The 20,638-nt window shown below is 32.2% G+C and overlaps 1 protein-coding gene across 3 annotated transcripts in view; it reads left to right on the plus strand.

Moving 5' to 3' along the window:
* Positions 1-19,527, plus strand: part of LOC105147682 (alpha-tocopherol transfer protein-like) — a 31,336-nt gene extending 11,809 nt beyond the window's left edge. For 2 of the 3 annotated variants that reach the window (XM_087408741.1, XM_011058857.2), the window contains exons 3-4: positions 13,860-14,223; positions 16,786-19,527. In XM_087408741.1, coding sequence (XP_087264867.1) covers positions 13,860-14,223; positions 16,786-17,049 — 628 coding nt within the window. In that variant the 3' untranslated portion in view covers positions 17,050-19,527. The remainder of the gene's footprint in view (positions 1-13,859; positions 14,224-16,785) is intronic. The other variant, XR_015545951.1, reaches the window with a different exon arrangement.
* The last annotated feature ends 1,111 nt before the right edge of the window (positions 19,528-20,638 follow it).

Here is a 20,638-nt window from a genome sequence, read left to right on the forward strand (position 1 = left end):
CAATAATTAAATAAAAATATATTTGACATGTGTTTATTAACAATGTCACATATTTAAAAAAAAATTATGAAAAAAGAAAAAAGGAATCGATCGTGGGCTCTCTAACATTCTGATCTCGCACCCTACGCGCAATCACGTCGAGGTCTTGCAAAACTACCGAGGTCCGCAAACCATTTCTATGAACGTGATATATAATGCTCATGGAAAAATCATAAAAATGTCAACATCTCGTAAATTATCGTGTTTTGAAGTTATTTTTGCTATTGTACATAAATTAGAGGAGATACACGATTAGTATAATTTATTAAAACTTATACGTTATCTATACTGTGCCTTCTCCTCTTATTTACATGTTGAGCGACCGAAATTGCCGAGAAAGCATTTTCAGTTACTAGAAACAAGCGATAGAGAAAGAGAGACAGACTCTGAAGAATAGACTCGCTGTTTCGCTTGACGAGCCCAGCTCGATGTGCGGAGCCTCACCGATTACAATTGTGTAAACAATTGACGACAACAGAGAAAAATGTCAGGGCACTTCTCGTCTTGATCTTAGGCATTCTCTCCTCCGAGTTGATAAACTTTCGTTCTGCCACTGAGCAGCACAGCCCTGACGCTGGTGGTATCTCTGTTGTGTATATCTAGTGAATTTTTTGCAGTTCAGCCCGCCTGACATCACATTCATCCTCGAATGCTTAAATCAAGACCATAACTATTGTTGGACAAATCCCTAATGAGCCCGCCTGATAACACATTCGGCTGGTCCCCATGGCATTTTCCCGCCACATCCAGGATCTTCTTCCAGAGGTCGTCGGGGTCCCCAGGACTCCTCCGAGTTGATAGACTTTCGTTCTGCCACTGAGCCACACAGCCCTGACGCCACACAGCCCTGTTGATATCTCTGTTGTGTGTATATCTAGTGAATTTCTTACAATCGGAACTTCTATCCTTTCTTGTTTTTTCTCTGTCGTACTTTTGTTTTGATAATTCGTTCTGCAATTCAAGAATGTGTTCTATCAGTTCCGATTTACCATCATCGTCGATGCAGCAAGAATGCACGACTCCTTTTCTGAGCAACAATTTTATTTTAATATATATTTTTTTATATTGTATATAGAAAAATATATTATTGTTATGGCGTTTCCAGCTGATAATATATTGCTGGTTTACATAATGATTCAATCTATTTCTATATTTGCGCGTGAGCGATGAGAGAAATGATGCTTCCTACTAAATACCCATTGACACTTTGACCAAGTAAAAAATGTGCTGCATATAACAATTTCAGACTTGGTACGTTTGAAATAAGTAGCTGGCGCTTTACAGAAAACCTCAAAGAACAATACTATGCTTGTAGAAATGAGCTAAAAGTTTTAATATAAGAGAATGGAGTCTACGAAAATTTCATTTATATGCTACGAGTGAAATTGTCGCTCAACGTTTCGGCATCTGAACAGAATCGAAAATCAACCGAAAATAATATAATGTATGCGAATAATATTGTGTTTTTCTTGTTTATAAAGACATTATTTGTAAATAAAAATTGAAATAATTAATATTATATTTATTTTATTATTATTTTTCCTTTCAAGAAAAAAAATTTTGATCAGGGCACGTAAGAAGCTTGTTACGGGCCTGAGTAGGTTGATAATTTTGATCGTTTCTGCTGATTCAGCAAAGTACACTAGAGACCCTTTACTAGAGACATTTAGGATTTCTGCTGATTGATGCACGTAACTTCTGCACAACTAATGGCGCCAATAAGGAACGCTGTTCAGTCGAGCACGAAAGAAACTGATTTCTGTCTAAAAAGGTATAAGCAAAAGGAATAGTGTTTTTTTATAGATTTTGACTTTTTGAATATAATAATGTTATTAAAAAAATCGAGGAGGATAGAAAACCTTGAAAATTAACCGCGAACGTGGTGTATTTATATAAATTTTAATATTCTTGCTTAATTTTCAAAGTATTGCTCAAACGCTATGAATTTTTTAATATCTTTATCGTATCCAAGAGATCATAATATAAAAAAAAAACATTATTGCTTTTACTTACACTTTTTTAACAGAAATCTTTTATAATAAACTCCTTTGGATTGAAATACGCTCGCATTCGAATTTATAGTTATTGATGAATTAATGATGTACAAATAACTCTGTGCGTGCGTGCGTGCGTGCGTGTGTGTGTAATAATATAATATAATATAATATAATATAATATATTATATAATATAAATAAGGAATAATACAAATAAGGAAAGGAAACAAATTGATAAGTAATTAGAAATTTTTATTATTTTAAATGTACATACATAATTATTGTACTAAGGCGTGCATCGCCATAATATAATAGTTATGTATGTACATTTTACTATTATAAACTTTTTTCGGCAATTTGACTTTGGAATTATTAATTCGAGCTCGAAATCTAATGAAACGCATCATTATTTTACATTTGATGTTGTGGCAATTTTTCAATGTATTGCATTTAATGCACTACACTTTTTCTTTTAAACAATTGATTAAATCATATTTTTCTCTCTGAAAATTTATTTTCAGATATGAAAAACATTGCCTAATAACAATTTCCATCTTATAAAAATATTCAAATACTTCGTTGTTAACAAAAAAAATTATATTATGTCTAAAACGTTTTAATTGTGCGAATTTTGCATAATTTGAGATCGGTTCGTATGTAAGATATCCGGCAGAATTTAAACACATTTCGCAAGTAATGTTATATTTTGAAATACGAGAGAGAATATATCCGGCGATGTAGTATAATACATTCATTTCAATGTCTCCTAATTGTATATGTTTTGTAGAGAAATCAGAGATAAGTGAAATATTTTTTTAAATTTTTTGTGCTTTACAATTACGTAAAAAATCACCAATAATAACTCTGTCATCTTCTTCATAACTAGAATTATCTACTGGCTTTAAATATTTTGATATCGCAATAATTTTTAAATTCTGTTTAAATTGTAAAGCATTCGGGGTAGGTTGTAGCTCTAACAGAAGAAAATATATTTTTTACACAGTCTGATGTTAATCAGCCTGACAGAACATATTCATAGCCTTTTTTATTGATTAAGTACGTCGACAATTCGATGGCCTTGATAGTAATAATGACTCCACATTGTACAGATTTAAATTGCTGATGACCATTTCCAACTTTCATTTCTTGAAAAAGTTCTATAACAGATTTTAAAAATGCAATTGATGTTTGAAATTTATTTTCAGATATTTCATCATTTCTAATTTTCCTTAATGCGAGATTTGGAGTACGTGAAGTCACTAACGTAAACCATTTTGAAACCAATTCAATGAATAAGGTTATTGTCTCATATTTTTTATGTGGATTTTGCATTGCCATAAAGTTTAGACTGGCACTAACATCGCGGGACAAAAAAGTTTTGGCTTTGTTAACTTTCATTTTGTTAAAAGTGCCACTTGAAAAATCGCCTACTTTAATTTTCGTTGTTAGTTGTAGCTGTAAATTTTGTTGAAACTCAGCAAGTTCTTTTACATGCAAGCAATTAACCAAAGAAGAAACATTATGTGTACTGGCGAAATTGAGAGGTAAGTTAATGATTTTGTTATTTATCAAACAGAATTTTAGATTCTTTAAAAGATGGCCAGGATCAGCAATAAACCAAAGCTTGCGATGTTATCAACAGGATAGATCATTGAGTTCGTTACCGTTGAATAGCGTCCAGCAAAACCAACAAGAAATGTACGCCACATCGCTAAATTATTCGGACCCATATCTTATGTTGTAATACTATGCACGAACAATCCGATAGATTCAGCTTTTTTGATTATTTCTAGTATGACAAGGTATAACAATGCTCCGTTATAACTGGCAGGTATTAGATAGAACAACAATTTGCTTCCAACGAGAAAAGATACCAGCAAGTATAAAAACCAAACCATGCGTAGCGAAATCACTTTTATCTATATGTAATGCAGAACAAGAAAAAAGAGAAAAATAGAAACAGAAGCAGAAAAATAGAAAAAGCAGAGTTCGGAACACTACTTCATAAAAATAACGCGTTACCGTTACCGTTACTTATAAACAGAGTTGTAAGTTAACTTTTTTTTTAGTAATTATGCTGATGAGGGGAGCCAGCCCCGATAACCTTGACCTTGACATATGACCTTGTCAAGGTCATGATCCTGAGTGATCTCCAACAAGTTTTAGCCGTCGCTCGTCATTCGTTAAAAAGTTATTAACAACTAAAGTTAGCAATCATTTCATTATTGAACTGACTAAGGAAATAGAAATGTAGTTTACGGCTCGATTTTTGTCAAAGTTATAATATTTATGTTATGAAATTGGTCAATCATAGCTATTCTTCTGAAGAATGGAATGACTGACTGAATGGATGATATGATTGACCAGTTTCATAATATCGATGTTATAACTTCAGCGTAAATTGAGCCGTGTAAACATAGTCAATGTTTTCGTTACAATTAAGCATATATATGAAATTGAAAATTGAAAATTGAAAATTATATAGATTGTAGTTCTTAAAATTAGCATATACGCATTGCTCACTGTTTTTAAAAGTTTGCAAAGAAAGAGAACTCACGTTTGTAATAATACATGTGCTACTTTGTACTGAGTCGAAAAAATTATGGGCACAGCGTTGCCTTTTAGTCTCTTAGTTTTATCCACTCGTTCCTTCTCCCATATTTCATTTACGAAATGTATCTATATAAATTGTTTATATAGGATTTTTATTTTTATAATAGAAGAGATGATTTTGAATTACTTACTTCACATATATATGAATATTTGGTTTCCAATTATTTTTATTTTGTTGGTTTCCAATCATTTTGTTTATGCTAGAAATCCATAATTCTTTTCTTTCCGGAATTTTTGGAAAGGAAGCTATATGCATTTTTCTTGCTGGTGCGATTAGAGCATCCAGGAATAGAGCAACTTGACATATTTATATTTACAAAAATAATTATTTAATGTTATTTTATTATGCATATATATGTTACTTTTTGTCATTAATATATATGTACATATAATATAAGTAGAGGAAAGCCCCATAATATGAGATAGGTGCCTAATATGAGACAATGGCATTTCTGTTAAACTAATAAACGCTATCTATTGGTTCCACTATGAATTTATTGCTCTTGGATTGAAAACTATTTAGTAGAAAATTCATTATTAGATCATGCCTGTAGTTATTGTAAAAAAGATTTTAGAATTTGGATGTCTTCAAGTTTCATTGAGATGAGCACTTAAACCTTGTTTATTATTTAATAAATAAATATTTGGCAATAAATTTTTCATGTAGTGATAGAGTAAGGTCGTACTAATAGAAAAATACGGGATATGTTGAATTATTTAATTACAGAAGTTAGATTTTATGATCGTAAAACCATAAGGTATGGAAATCGTAATATGAGATACCCAGGATATTCCTAATACGAAATATACCTATGCTTCTATGTTATAGTAAAAATCATTGCTAAAGTATAAATGTTACAATAATAAAAAAGACAACCGGAATGAACGTTGAGTGCCTATATCTGCGATGCTTGATTTCAACTACCTGAAAACGAGTTCTGGGTATAATCTATCGCATGCTCATTTGTCGCGTACGCTGACTGTTTTTGTTTGTATTTTAGAAACATTAAATAAAGTTTTTTAATTGCAATATTGACATACTTTCCGTTTTACTATCGATTTTTCGGGGCATCTCAGGAGCACAATTTTTTGACTTTGCGTTTTGCTCACTTTTTACATTTCTTTAATTTTCAAAAAAAATGGAAAATGGAATGGAAAATTTGAATTAAATTTTAGGTAACGTTATCTTAAAGATTATTAAATTCCTTTCAAAATGAACTATTATTTTTTTAAATTCTGTCTATAGACTTCTAGCACCCAAAATGAATTCAGCATAGGGGCTTTTCCTCTATATATATATATGAATATATTTATGTATATTGTTCATTACTATTTTGATTACTTTGAAAAACAAAGTTAGAAAATATATCTATATACAACGTAAATAACAATCCGTTCTATTTTAATACTTAAATTCAGTCAATATGTATTTACAAGCTATTTCCTATCTACATGTGGTACACGTATTGCTTTACATGACCACAAATGAAATCGACAACCATCGATAGAATCGATTTATCAATTTATCGCCGCCATTTATTGAGCAGATGGCCAGTCTCTAGTAAAGGGTCTCTAAGGCACACTTGATAATAATGCTTCTGTTGCAATATCGAGGAATTAAAATAGTACTCGCTGTCATGGCTTCAGATAAATTTTATTCGTAGCATACGAACAAAATTTTTAGCGACTCTCTTATACTCCTAGCTCATTTCTACAAGCATAGTTTTGTTCTTCGAGGTTTTCTGTTGACTACTTATTTAACTATTATTAAACGGGTAGAATCTAGAACTCTTACATACTGCGGCGAATCGATTGCAGGAGTCGGTGACAAAACTACAATTTTTAATTTGTTTTCATTTTTCGTATTAAATTGTAGCTGGTAGCCAGTATTGTTGTCAATACTTTAATTGTAGAGAAGGACTTTTCAATCTATAAGTGCAATTAAGAGAAACGAGCCGGAGAAAATTAATCATACTTCGTTAATAAAACAGGGCACTCCAGCATCCCTTTAAGTTTTAAGAAAAGGAGGATGCAGATAATGATGAATAGATGGGTGAAAGTACAGGAAAATATGGGGGGGGGACATAAAAATAAGATATGGGAAAGTGAAAATAAGGGGTGTTTGGAAATTATAGGCGGAAATTGAAAGAGAAAAGGAAGAAAATAAGGAAAGAGAAAATATAACGACAAGAAATATGGGATGAAGAGAGGAAAGAAAAGGATAAGTCAAGGAAAGAACGGGGAAGGAGAGAAACAAAATTTAAATTAAACCAGAAAGGGAAATTGGAAAATTTAGGGGAAGGGGAAAGGGAAGAGAGAGAGAGAGAGGAGGAAGAGAGAGAGAGAGGCAGAAAGCGTTTATTTATTCAATGCGCCCGGGGACACAGTCCAGACAAACAAAAATACATAATTGTTACAACCAAATAAATAAAAAAATATTAGCTGTTTATACAATATATTATTAAATAAATTATGCAGAATTATAAAGATAAAGAAAGAAAAGAAAAATGAATAATAAAGAAAAAGAGAATTAAAATAAGATAAAATAATGTATGTAATGTTAAAATGTTTGTACGTTCGATAAAAAAGCGAAGTGACAGTCATTTATTACATGGTTCTTTGAAATAGATATTCATATAACTTAATTTTAAATCTATTAGTAGATTGTATTTCTTTAATATCCGCTAATAATCTATTCCATAGCTTAGCTGCACTATATTTAAAAGAGTGTTTGTAAAGCTCAGTTCTGCATAAAGGGAGAACAAGGAGATCTCAGGCAGCCCGAGTGTTTCTGCTGGATTTTGATGCCTCTGAAAACGAAATTCTTGTAAAGAATGCTAGGCTGATGGTAATGTATAATGCTATGCAACTGACATCCAACAAAGTAGCTTCTTCTGACATTAACTTTGAGCCATCTCAATCCATGATAAAAAGGCGTAATGTGTTCATCTCTTCTTATGTTAAGTATAAATCTCACACAGGTATTAAGCGCTCTATTGAAGCTTTCCTCAGTTACATCTGTAAGGGCCGCATAGTAATCTAACTGGCATAATTAAGAAAATAATTTTATTTTTTAGAGCTTGTGATAATAAATGTTTCGAAATCTTGAGTACAATTTCGAGCGTATCTTGCCCATCGTGTAGTTAATCTGCTTTTCTCAGTTGAGTGTGTTTGATATATTATATATGCCAAGATACTTTACAATGTTTGTGAAATCTATTTCTGCCCTGTCCATCACTATTCTCTTTCAAATTCAATTGTGTTTACATAACATCGAGCTCTGTTCCAAATACTATTGCTTGTGTCTTGTCGGGATTGAGATGTAACCCATAACGCTTAGACCATCAATTGAATCAATTAAATCAATATCCTCATTAACCTGTGCTACACCTATATAATTCTCCAATATAATTCTCTTTAAAGCCTTAGAGATCACAGAAAGTATTGAAGTAGATCTGTAGTATTGCGGTGAAGTAGGATTTTTTATTTCGGAATAGGTAAATTATGGCCGATTAGCACCTCAGAATAATTTGCCATTGACCAACGAGAAATTAAAGAGATACTCAATTATAGGCGTGATATTAGGCAGCATTATTTTTATGAATTTTAGCGAAATACCATCAGAGCCAATTGCATTTGACTTAATCTTGTCAAAAGTTTTCCATATTGCTTCTGGCACTGCATACTCAAAATATAATTTCATATTATCAAAATTTCCTTGAGAGCATACCATTTCATTTTTATCCTCTTTCAAATCCTGAAGTTTGCAATTTGTTGTTGTATGTGACCATCCTCGCGTGTTCAAGTGCGTGACCAGTGCGCGTTACCAATAATATTCCTCGAGCTACGAGAGCAATTATCGCATATCTCTATACTAATTGCATATCTCTATTATTGCAGTTTTTCATTTCGTACTGTCCTGCACAGTGTCCACAGCATGCCTCTCCTTTGCAATCCCTTACGATGCGTCCGAATTTCATACATTTATAACATTGCATTACTTTAATACAATCCACGAAACTATATGCTGAGTAGCGAATATAAATATATCCTCCACTCTCCATCAATCTCTTTCGAACTTTCGGCGCCAATTTCAGTACGCAGTTGGTGTATTTCTTTCCTTCCTTCGGGGTTTATATTGCAATATTTATATACCACTTTCAGATCAACATTAGTATCGCCATTTAAATTTTGAGCAATTAACTCATTACTTATATCTTTTGGTATCGGTTCCTCGAATATCATATATTACTCGTATTATTCTTAGGTTTTTAATATTATCCATCCAATTTAATATTATTCACTATACATTGAACTCTACTTTAGCTAGTTTGCTGAATGAGTCTTGATTTTCTCCATATTCGGAAATATCGCATCTATTTTAATACCATTTTTTTTGCCTATATTCATAATTTTAATTACGCTAAGGGCACAATTCAATGATTTAAAGACCTTATATATGGTCTCTCTCGTTGCCTGAGAAGATTCATACTTTCCAGCACTTTTATTATCTGGAACAATCATAAATGCTGTCCTTAGGGACATTCTGAGAGTGGGGCCACGAAAGACTCACACCTCAGATCTATTACGGGAAAGAGGTAAGGGAGAGATGCAGGGGGAAAGAAATTTGAAGATAAACAAAAGGGAAGGAAAATTTATATTTTGAAACACTGCGAGGGTAAGTAATAAGGATAAAGATTTCTAGAAATTTGTAATTAAGTTTGATTTTGTATGTGCGTGCGTGCGTGCGTGCGTGCGTGCGTGCGTGCGTGCGTGCGTGCGTGCGTGCGTGCGTGCGTGCGTGCGTGCGTGCGTGCGTGCGTGCGTGCGTGCGTGCGTGCGTGCGTGCGTCTAGTTCATAAATGGAAGAGTGCTTAGGTACGTAGAGAAAAGAAAAGAGGTAGGGGGATTTATAGTAGAGGAACGTAAAGAAAAATTGGGCAAAGGAAACGAACTTAATATGTAAAAATGAAGGAGTGGTAATGTCGGTCGTATGTATAAAACAGAAAAAGGTTGTAATAATATCGGTATACGATAGGGGGAGTTGGCAAATTTTAGAACAAAAGTTTGAGAAAATTCTGGAAAGCATGGAAAATGAAGAGATAGTAATAGAGGATTGTAATGTGAGAACAGGTGACTTAGGTAGTGTGAAATAGGTAAAAGAGGAAATAGAAAGGAGAAGTAAAAACAAAAGATAGGAAAAAGTGGAGGAAAAGAGTTGATTGACTAGATGCAGAGAAGGAGATGGTATATTTTAAATGAAATGTTGGAAGGAGATTGGGATGTGGAATATACTTATTTATAAGTAAAAGGAGTAATACGATTATTAATTATTTAATTATAAATAAAGGTATAAGAGAAAGCGTAAGAGAGTTTGTAGTAGGAGACTCAGGTGGACTCGTACCACATGCCGTTGTTGCTTAGCAACAAGGTTGGAAGGAGAAGAAGAGAGGCAGAAGATAAAGGAAGAAAAGAAAAATCAAGGAATAAAGAATGGAGCGAATAGGCAATAAAAAAATATCAAGAGAAGACGGGAATTTTGGTTGGTGAAGCAGAACAAAAAGAAATAACAACGGAGGAAAAGTGACAAAGAATTAAGAAAATTGTACATAGAGCGTTGGTTAAAAAGAAGGTAAAAATCAAAAGCTAGGAAAAGATTGATGAGATAGAAGTTGTATTAAGAAGAAGAAGAAAGTACCGAGAATAAAAAAATGGAGAAAAGGAAAAACAGGTAGAAGAAAATACATAAAAGAAAGAAATCAATTAAAGGAGTTAAAGAAGAAGAAGAAGTAAAAATAAAAAAGAGAAGAAGAGGAAGCTGAATCGAGATGTTTGAAGAAGAAAGCGGATGTATGGAAATTTATAAACAAGAAAAGAGGCAAGAAGATATGGGAAGATAATAATATTAGGACAGAGGAATAAAATAGCATTTTATGAATCTGGAAGAAATGGAGGAAATGGAGGCAAGAAACGGGGCGAGAGCACAGGAGGATAAGGATTTAAAAAAAGAAGAAATTAGAGGAGTGCTAAAAAATGAAAAACAAGAAGGCTAAGAGTATCGGAAGCGTGGAAATATGTGGGAGATACGTTATGAAAAGACATGTTATTAAAACAAGTTTGGAAACAAAGTGAAATTCCTAAGGATTGGAGACAGAATATCATTGTGCTATTATATAAGAAAGGAAACACAGAATTGGTAGGAAACTATAGAGGGATATCGTTAACTGGTATGTGGAGATCCTAAAAATTAAATTGGAAGAGGAGGTATGGAAGAAAAGTCTAATCCTGGAGATGCAAACGGAATTCAGAAAAGGCAAGTCGATGATGGATAACATATTTGTACTGAATCATTTGATTCAAACGAGCAAGCAGGTGGAAGATAAGAAGAGGAAAGTAAACGTTCTCTTTGTGGACCTAAAGGCAGCTTTTGACAAAGTGGATAGAAGCTTTCTTTTGGAGGTTATTAAGGAAATATGGAATCAAGAAGCAGCTGATAAGATTGGAGCACATATACGAGGTCACGGAGGTTGCTGTTAGGATGAGCAGGGGTTTGTCAGAGAAGTTCCAGATAAGAAGAGGAGTTAGGCAGGGCCTGAGTCCACTTCTATTTAATTTATACATTGCGGATCTTGACCGAGAGTTAAGGAATAGGGATGTTGAGGGAATTGCTGTAGGCAGTGTAAGAATATGGAACTTAACGTATGCGGATGATATAATGCTACTGGCGAAAAATAGGGTTGTGCTGTTAGATATAATGGATACTTAGAAGATTTTTAAAAGGTAGGAAACTAGAATTGTGCGCCGAAAAAAAACGAAGGGAGTAGTATTTAATAAGCGTGGGAAGAAAAAAAAGGAATTATGGAAATGAGAGAGCAAAGAAATTGAGGAGGTACAATCTTTCAAGTACTTAGGCTTCACACTTAATAGGAAAGATGATTATAAAGATCACATAGTAAAATTGAGCTAGAAAGAGAGGATGGTAGCTAGAAAGGTATGGGGTTTAGAGGAATGATTGTGCAGAGATTTTATAAGGATGTGAGTATCGTTTAAATACCTAGTTCAAGGTGTTATAGGAGTATGAAGTGGAGATCTGAGGATAAGAAGAAAGAAAAAATATTGAGACGATTATGTTGGATTATGTGAGATAAATATTCAATATAAAGTTCTGCACCAAGATATGTGAAAATGAAGATACGCTATGGATAAATTAAGGATAGGTTGTAGAATAAGAACTATAAGATACGAGAAGAGATTAAAGAGAATAAGGGAAGATAGTCTATTAGAATGTTAAGAGAGAAGGAAGAGGACAAATGGAAAGATTTAAATTTATAAAAAAGAAAAAGGTTTTACAATAGGAATGGATGGGAGATACTAGAGAATTAGGAGATGATGATAATGAAAGGAGGTTAGAGGAGGAAATAATTAAGAGGGAAAGGAATGTGCAAAGACAGTGGGAAGATAGTAGGCTGAAGATTGCGAGATACAATGGAAGGTACAAGGAATTTGATACGGGTAATAGATTTCCCAGTTATTTAAGGAAGAAAAACCTGTTAAGTTGGGAATGGCGAAGGTATGGAGGATTGATAAGACTTAGATGCAGAAATATGGAGGAAGGAAATAAATACAGGTTATAAGAATATAGGGGTTGCGGAATAGGGATGAATTGCATGGAACATTATGTGGAGGAATGTCAAAAAGTAATTGATTTAGAGATCTAGGAGAAGATAGAGAGAAAATATGGAGGAAACTTTGGAGCAAAGAATTAGATTCAGTAAAATTTTAAGTAAATTAAAGAGATGTATTGGAACAAAATTACGTCTGGGCGCTCAAAGTATACTATTAGAAATGCTGTGATATGTTTTTATTGTATTACATTAGGCGATATATTTATATATTTTAATATTTATATAGTATGTTATATATTAGAATGAGGCTGTGATGTGTGAATATTATATATTATAAGACACAGGAATCTATACTGTGATATTCGGAGCTATGATAGGATAGATTAAAGTAGCAAAGATACTTGGGAATAAGCAGAAAGTATTTGTTAGGAATAAAGTATTTGCGGAGTAGTGCATATAAGAGATAGAGTCAAGAGTGTTAGATTTTTTTGCATTGTGGAAGCATGAGTATGGTTAAGAAATTTATTGTAAACCAAGTCCGTTCTTGGCAGTTGTAAGCTGAAATAATAAAATTCTACATATTTATACATAATCATGCATGAAAAATTTTTTACCGGGAATGAATTAAAATATTTAAAATTCGTATTCTATTAATGTTTATATCTTAGATATTTCAACTTTTAAGCAAGCGTTGTGCCGAGCTGCGATGCCAGTTCACAATGCCATTCGGCGTTGAGACCGCTCACGCGCCGCTGACGTATCTTCATTATAATAAAATTTTCATTGTCAGTAGTACAAATAATAATAAAATAAAATTCTCGTTATAATTTAAGATTGGCTTAATATTCTTTCGTTTTTTATTCATATTGATTGGATGATCAGTTTATAAGGAAAAATAATAAAAATAGTTATTTTTCAAGTTCGAACATTTTTTTATCTCATAAACTATTAAGTTTATTAGAAAGAAATAAAAAAAATGTTCATTTTTATTCAATTAAGCTTCTAGAATTTTTTTGAAATTTTTTTTTCGAAAATTTTATTCGATGTTTACAGATTTTTTAAAACAACAAAATGTTCGACGATTACATAAAAAAGATGTATATATAGATGTTTTTTCCACAGAATAACATGAGAAATTAAATTAGAATAAAAAACTTGAAGTAAGGACTCTTAATATTTAAAATCCAACGAAATATAAAGGGCTAATAAGAATCAAAAACTTAATAAAACTCTATTATTTGATTAACATAATTAAAAGTATAATTAAAGATAATTAAAGATAGAAAATACAAAAGTTAAATTGCTAGAATACAATAACATATGTTATTATATTCTAGCGGTTTAACTTTTGTACTTTCTATAGTTTGATTTATTATTTTTAAATAATGGAGTTTTATTAAGAAATTAAATTATTTCTAGAACGTTGGTTGGTAGATTAATGCATTTTCTAAATGACTTCTTGGAGGTAAACGGCTCGCCTAAAAACAATAAAAAGATGTAAAAAGAACTGTCGTTCGTATGTTCTCTTTAATAGATATGAAAATAAATTTTATTATGTGTTAAACAATAAAATTTTTTTCTAAAAAGGGCGCAGATGACATTATCAATGCCAACGGAGGAAGGATACAAAATTGTTTATACGAGATTAATAGATTATGAACCATCACGTTTTATTTATAATGATGTCATGAAATATTTTTCTATGGTGGTTGACTTGTGGTTGTACACTGAAGGAACCGCCAAGGGCCATGTAATTGTTATAGACATGACAGGTGTTACTTTCGCTCATGCTGGCCGTCTTAGTCCAATAGGGATTAAAAAATATCTTTATTACTTACAAGAAGCTATACCAATCAGACTTAAAGGTTTGCACTTTATTAATACCAATGCAGTCATGGATATCATTTTGTCGATGATGAAGCCGTTTATGAAGAAGGAATTAATGGATGTGGTAAAAAAATGATAAAAATATTTTATATTAAGTACTACAGGGTACGTCACCAAAATCCGGACAATTTCTTTAAACAAAAAATGTTTTTAATGAAAAATTAAATATTACAAAAAATACTTTTACATGGCACTTGGGGGATTTCTGTAGAGCACAATTATTTGATAAATCCTCCATTAGCTTGAATGACGGCTTCTATTCTCTGAAGCGTTCGCACACACGCTATAATGTAGCGCTGTCCATGTCGACGAATGCTGCCTCAATAGCGGTCCTTAATGACGTCACATTGGGATGCCGAGACTTGTTTGTGACTCTTTCAACTACGCTCCATACGTAGTAGTTCAAGAGATTTAAATCTGGACTGTTGGGAGGCCAGAATTCCTTGGATCAAAACATATCGACGTTATCTGAGAGCCAATTTTGAATTAAATAATTTATATGAGCCGATGCACCATCCTGCTGAAAAACATATGGCCTTTCGTCACAGTTTCCATCCATGGTTTCACTACATCCATTAAAACGCGCAATGATTTCCCTGAGTACGAAATTAGCACTTGAATCTTTTCAACGACTGCGAGGGTGCGTTCTTTCGAGTGACTCTTCCTCGTTGGTATACTGGAACCTTCGTTAGACTGTTTTAAAGCGGTATATATATTTTGCCACAACGTCATAAAAGGTTGATCTCGAGTATCCACAGAACTGAATTATTTCCATTGCTGAGCGTCCAGAGCGAAAGCCTTTGATGATCACGGCTCTTTGATTATACTTCGCATTTGATTTCAATATCGCGGCCATTTTGAGAATATGATAATACTGTTTACTAGAAGCATCAGACTTCTCAACAACAACCTCTGGCGGAGGCACAATATAATGGAAAATTTAAATTAAAATTTATCCGGATTTTGGTGACGTATCCTATACATACATAAAATAAAAAAAAACATACATGTAAATATAAAAAAAACTTTGTTTCTACCTTAGGCTGATAGAAAAAACCGATCTCACGGCTGCCTAAGCTTTTCTTCTTTTCTTTTGTACATCAAATACAAGTATATGTGACACCAGATAAACAAATCGGTCACACATGTGACGCGTGGTAGTGAACATGTTATTTCAGTTTCTTTTTTAAGTTCTAATTAAAATTTGTTTAATAAACAAATAAAATAAAATAATGCTTGTTTGTTTGAAGAGCAAAAAATAATTTAAAACGATCAAAAGTTGAGCACATAAGATGTCTAAATAAGTAAATTCATTTAACACATTGAGCGCCGAGCAATTTTTACAGGTGTACTACAGGAGCTAAAGCTTGAAACTATCCAATTTGGAAATTATTATTTTTTATGCAATTTGAGAATTTTGATTAGTTATTTTAATATATTGCCACTGCATACGTATATTGTTTAACGCACCGGCAGGAATGCTGCGTATCTGCTGACGTTCAATTATATCGGCATTATATCATATTTTTTTTATTTATTGTATATTCTTATATTTAACTGTAAATTTAATTTTGCAATCTTCCGATACAAAATATTAATTTTATTTGCACACTGCAAATTTATAAATGCATGCAAAGCTATTACAATGAATCTCAAAATTACACGTAATGTTGTAATTATGCACAACAATTTTTTACAGTATTAAAAATTTTTATGCATAATTACAACATTTTGTGCATAATAAAAGTATTATTATGAATATTGGCGAGCAAGAGACCGGGGTATCTTACTCGTGCTAGTAACAAATGTATGAGACAGCAAAAGACACCACGAGCCGACGTTCAATTACGCTTTCTCTCTCAATCATGAGCCTTGCGCTAAGAACAGAACATCGGAGCGTCCCCCACTACTTTCTCCCTTCGCGCTCCTCGCCTCTTTCGTGTTTCCAATAACACATATGTGTGTACTTCGGTACGAGTGTGTAGCGCCGAATGCCAGGAGACAGCATTCTTGCTAGTGCGTGTACATGAGGAGCTGACGAGAGCATAACACTATCCAAACTACTACAAACTATCCAAATATGTGTCGTTGGCTACCGATGAGAGTAGTCATTATCACACGGTGTGTGTCATCGACGCTCAATATGATAACAATTTAATAAAATATTATATACAAAACGTTTCGACTCATAAAATCTTCATCAGTTCACAATTATTATAAAACATACAAATGATAAAATAATTTATGTAAAATTTACATATTAATAAAATTTAAAAAAATATAGTAATAATGAGAAGCAAGTGAATTTTGTGAAAATCAATTATCATTAATATATATTTTAATTATAAACTGATAAAGAACTGTGAACTGAAATGTTTTATGTACATTATTTTATTAAATTGTTAAATAAATTTTAAACGTCTTATTTGCTTGTCTTTTGAATGTTTTAAATTAAGTTAAAACCTAATTAATTATCAAAAATTTCATATTAAGAATTAAAAGATCGCAATAAATAATAATATTTTTTCTAGTTGTAAGAAAAATAAATTCAACATACAATTATTATTTTACATCTAAAATATGTATTTTCAATGTCTTATATAATATATTTTCGATATATTTTCAGTTACATATTCATACTAGCCCGAAAGATACGCTAGGAAAATTCATGCCATTGGAAGCATTTCCATGCAATGTAGGTTTAGAAGGGAATGCTAGACCATGGAACGAACAACAAGAAGAGCAATTAAAAAGGCTAGAACATCATCGTGAATGGTTTCTACAAGACGAAGTCACAAGTCGTGTAAACGAAGCATTAAGAATAGGCAAAAGCAAAACGATAGACATGTTTGGGGTCGAAGGAAGTTTTAAACAACTAGATATAGATTGATTTGTGTGTTTAATTTATCCGGAAGACGTAAACATATAAAATATTGCTTAGAGTGGTGTGTTTTAATTATCTAAATACATATTTTTTTTATATACATGGGAAAAAATGTTTCATATATAATTATAAATAATTATATTAAATTATATATAATTGTATAAAAAATTGACATTTTATATACACAAATTATATATAATTATATATAAAATATGTTTATATATATATATTATAATATATAACATTTTTTCCCGAGTATCTATGATCATAAGAAGTAAATAAAAATTGAATTTGTTTATATCAATAGAATTAATAATGATACAATTATAACAATTACCCAAAATTTCATTATAATTCATTCATAAGCAATAATAATTTTATAAAAATGATATATTTGTTTATTTCTATTGAAAATTAAGATTTTGTTTAAGGGGGGAGGGGGAACACTATAGAGACCGGAAAATTAACAATACTTTACGAATTTTTTAAAAGTAAACAATACACGTAAATAAAATTTGATTTTATTTATATAAAAATATATTTTTTAATATGTATGTAAAAAAAATGAGCCCGACATTTTTCCATTTTTATGTTTTGTAGAGTTGACGCTAGGCCTTAAAAAAAAGAGGGATGAACTGGTTGACATGATTTTTGCAAAACAATTGATCAGAAATAAAAAGAATCAAAATTATTCTTAAAGTATGGATCACTCATTTCTGTCTCATCGCAGGAAATTTTAAATTTAATCAAATTACAAATGCTATTGAACTTTTTTAAAAAAGTCTATTTAAATTCTTTTTTATTTTTTATCATTTAAAAAAATCCAATTTTGAATTTAAAAAATTCTACGATAAGTCAATAGGTTTATTTTATACGTATTTTGAATTTTTTTAAACTCCGATTGGAATAATCAGTTTTACTCTAACATATGTTGATATGCTGTCATCCAAATCGAAAAAAGTAGTTTTGAAAAAAATGCAATTAAAGTTTCTGTATTGGATTACATGTGGATGAAATGGAAAATTTGGATTAACGTCTATTCAGTGATTCCTGGGCCATAAAGTAATTCCTCCAATTCCAAAATTCGATTTCGGAATTTGGAATTAGCCTCAGTGTAAAGTACAAGCCTCTTTTGTCATTTCTTGTGCTCGTTGATTAGCAGTTGAGTTCATCGTCGAACAAGTGTTCATCGTCGATTTTTATGCAAAAGTCATATGTATTTTTTTACCAATTTATACTTCAAGCTCCTTCAGAATTTGCAAGAGATCCACGTGATTATCATTGAATAGTATTTTTATTTTATTTTAGCAAAAAAATAAGTTTGCTGAATTGTTTGCTCATTTCTTGTCTGACTGCGTGAAATTAGCATATGTTTTACAATATGGCGTAATATATAATATATGTCTTTATGTATATATCCAGATAGCCAAGCGTGATATAGTACATTGTGCAAACTAATGCATTGTATATATTGTTATATATTTGTTGTATATTTGTTGACATCAAAGTAGGACACATTATAAAATACACATTAATGCTTATATGTAATCAGTTGTCAAAATTTCTAAAGCAAACTGTGAACATTGGTGATATATTATGTTATCCGAAATATGACAGCAACATGTTAACAACAAATAATAATTAATCGTTTCATCTTAAACATCATGATGAAATCATGATAGCAACAGAACATATATAATGATTTCCAATGATTGTTGCAAATATATCTTCAAGGTATAAAGTTTTTTAATTGCAACTCGTTACAAACAAAATACTGACAATAATGAAATATACAAATTGAAATGTTACACGTTTTTGAATGATGATCGAGGATATTTATGCTGATATGTTGCCATCACTTTGCCATTACAAGAATTCGAATTCCGTTGAATTTAACATAATAAAAAACGAGACATAATGCTGTCTCACCTTGTCATGAGTTTGTCGAAATTGATTGCTCCAATATATCAACAAACACACTGCATTTATCTGGGTTAAGCAAGAAATGAATAAGAAATTCAGCAAACTCATTTTCTTGCTAAAAATAAAAATGGATCGGAGATGGCCGATCGAGTTGCCTAAAATTCCATATCTCTAACAATTTTTTAAATTTTGACCTCAAATTTTCAGAGGACATTCTGGAAATGTGTATACATCTATTACAATGAAAATCCAAAAATCGATTTTTTTTAAATTCCAGTGTTCCTCCTTCTTAAAAAAATAAGTATAGTCCCGATATATGTTTGAGTTTGACGGATGTATCGATGTAACGTTCGAACGATAAGCCCAACTCGTCGATACGGTTGATGTCAAGTATACGCGATTCTCCAACATCACGTCCAAAAATCTATACGCGATAGTGACATCTTTAACAAACATCAGCTCGGCGATTGCGAGCTATTGGTTTTAGTTTTTTTAATATGTATAAAAGAAGAAATGATGTAATAATATGTGAATAAAAAAAATTTTTTTTTGTTCATATTATGTATGTGCTTTCTTTATTTCCATCCATTCATTCTCGACGCGCTATAGCGATATCTTTTCGAGACTACACTTATGATCTAAAGTGTTTTATATACAACTGCCCCCCTATAAATAAATCCTAGGCAGGCTCGTTTCTCAACGGCGAAGATTGATTCTCAACGTCAGTCTTTGTCCGCGCGCAAGACGTATTATAACGTGAGTGATATTTTTTTCCCCAACGTGCAACAATATTCTACTATTTAGCATTAATGGTAGAATATTGTTGCATATTTTCTGTGATTAAGTGAAGTGATAATTTTTTTTTTTACTGTGCAGCTATAACATGCAAAAAGAACTACAAAAAGTTGAGGAGACTGCCTCCTCTTCCTCCTCCTCCTCTTTCTCAGAGGAGATTCAGAGTGATATCATAATTGATCTCAGTCAATTATATGTAGATCAATTAGGATTGTTCCATCGTTCTCATCAAGATTGCCGATGAAATAGACGATCTCACTTATGTGTGCATTAACAGAATTGCGTTCAACCACCTCATCGACAATCTCGATGAGGCTGTAGAGGAAGAGAAATAAGAATTCAGCGGATGATGAGGAGGAGGAGGACGGAGAGGGAGAGGGTGTGGAGAAGGTAAGAATATTTTTTTTTATTATATATTTTTTTCTTTCTTTTTTTCTTTAATATTTTTTGTTCGCGTTATACTATAATACCGCCATGCATTTTGGGGTGGGAGTGAATTCCACGGCGGCTGTCTGAAACGCATTTTGGGATGAACGCGGGGTCTGCGGCGGTGGCGGTGGCGCTGGCGCCTGTGGCGGGATTTGGGGTGATGGTGCTGACGCTGACGCTGACGCTGACGCTGGCGCCTGCGGCGGGGTGTGGGCATTATATCAGTAAACACCGATAGCGCTGGGACTCATCATATCACTAAACACCGATAGCATCGACTTCCCACGCTTTCTCTCCCTTCCTCGCGCCTCCCTTAGAGGACCTGAGTTAGAATCGTCACTATTATATTACTCACACAACGTTCATTAGATGGCCAAATCTGGTTTTTATTTAGTTCGAATGTCCATGGACTTAGTATAAATGTTTTAAAAATGTATGCTATTCAACG

The sequence above is a fragment of the Acromyrmex echinatior genome, chromosome 8 (genome assembly GCF_024713525.1).
Source record: "Acromyrmex echinatior isolate Ae372 chromosome 8, ASM2471352v2, whole genome shotgun sequence".
NCBI classification, from domain to species: Eukaryota; Metazoa; Arthropoda; class Insecta; order Hymenoptera; family Formicidae; genus Acromyrmex; species Acromyrmex echinatior.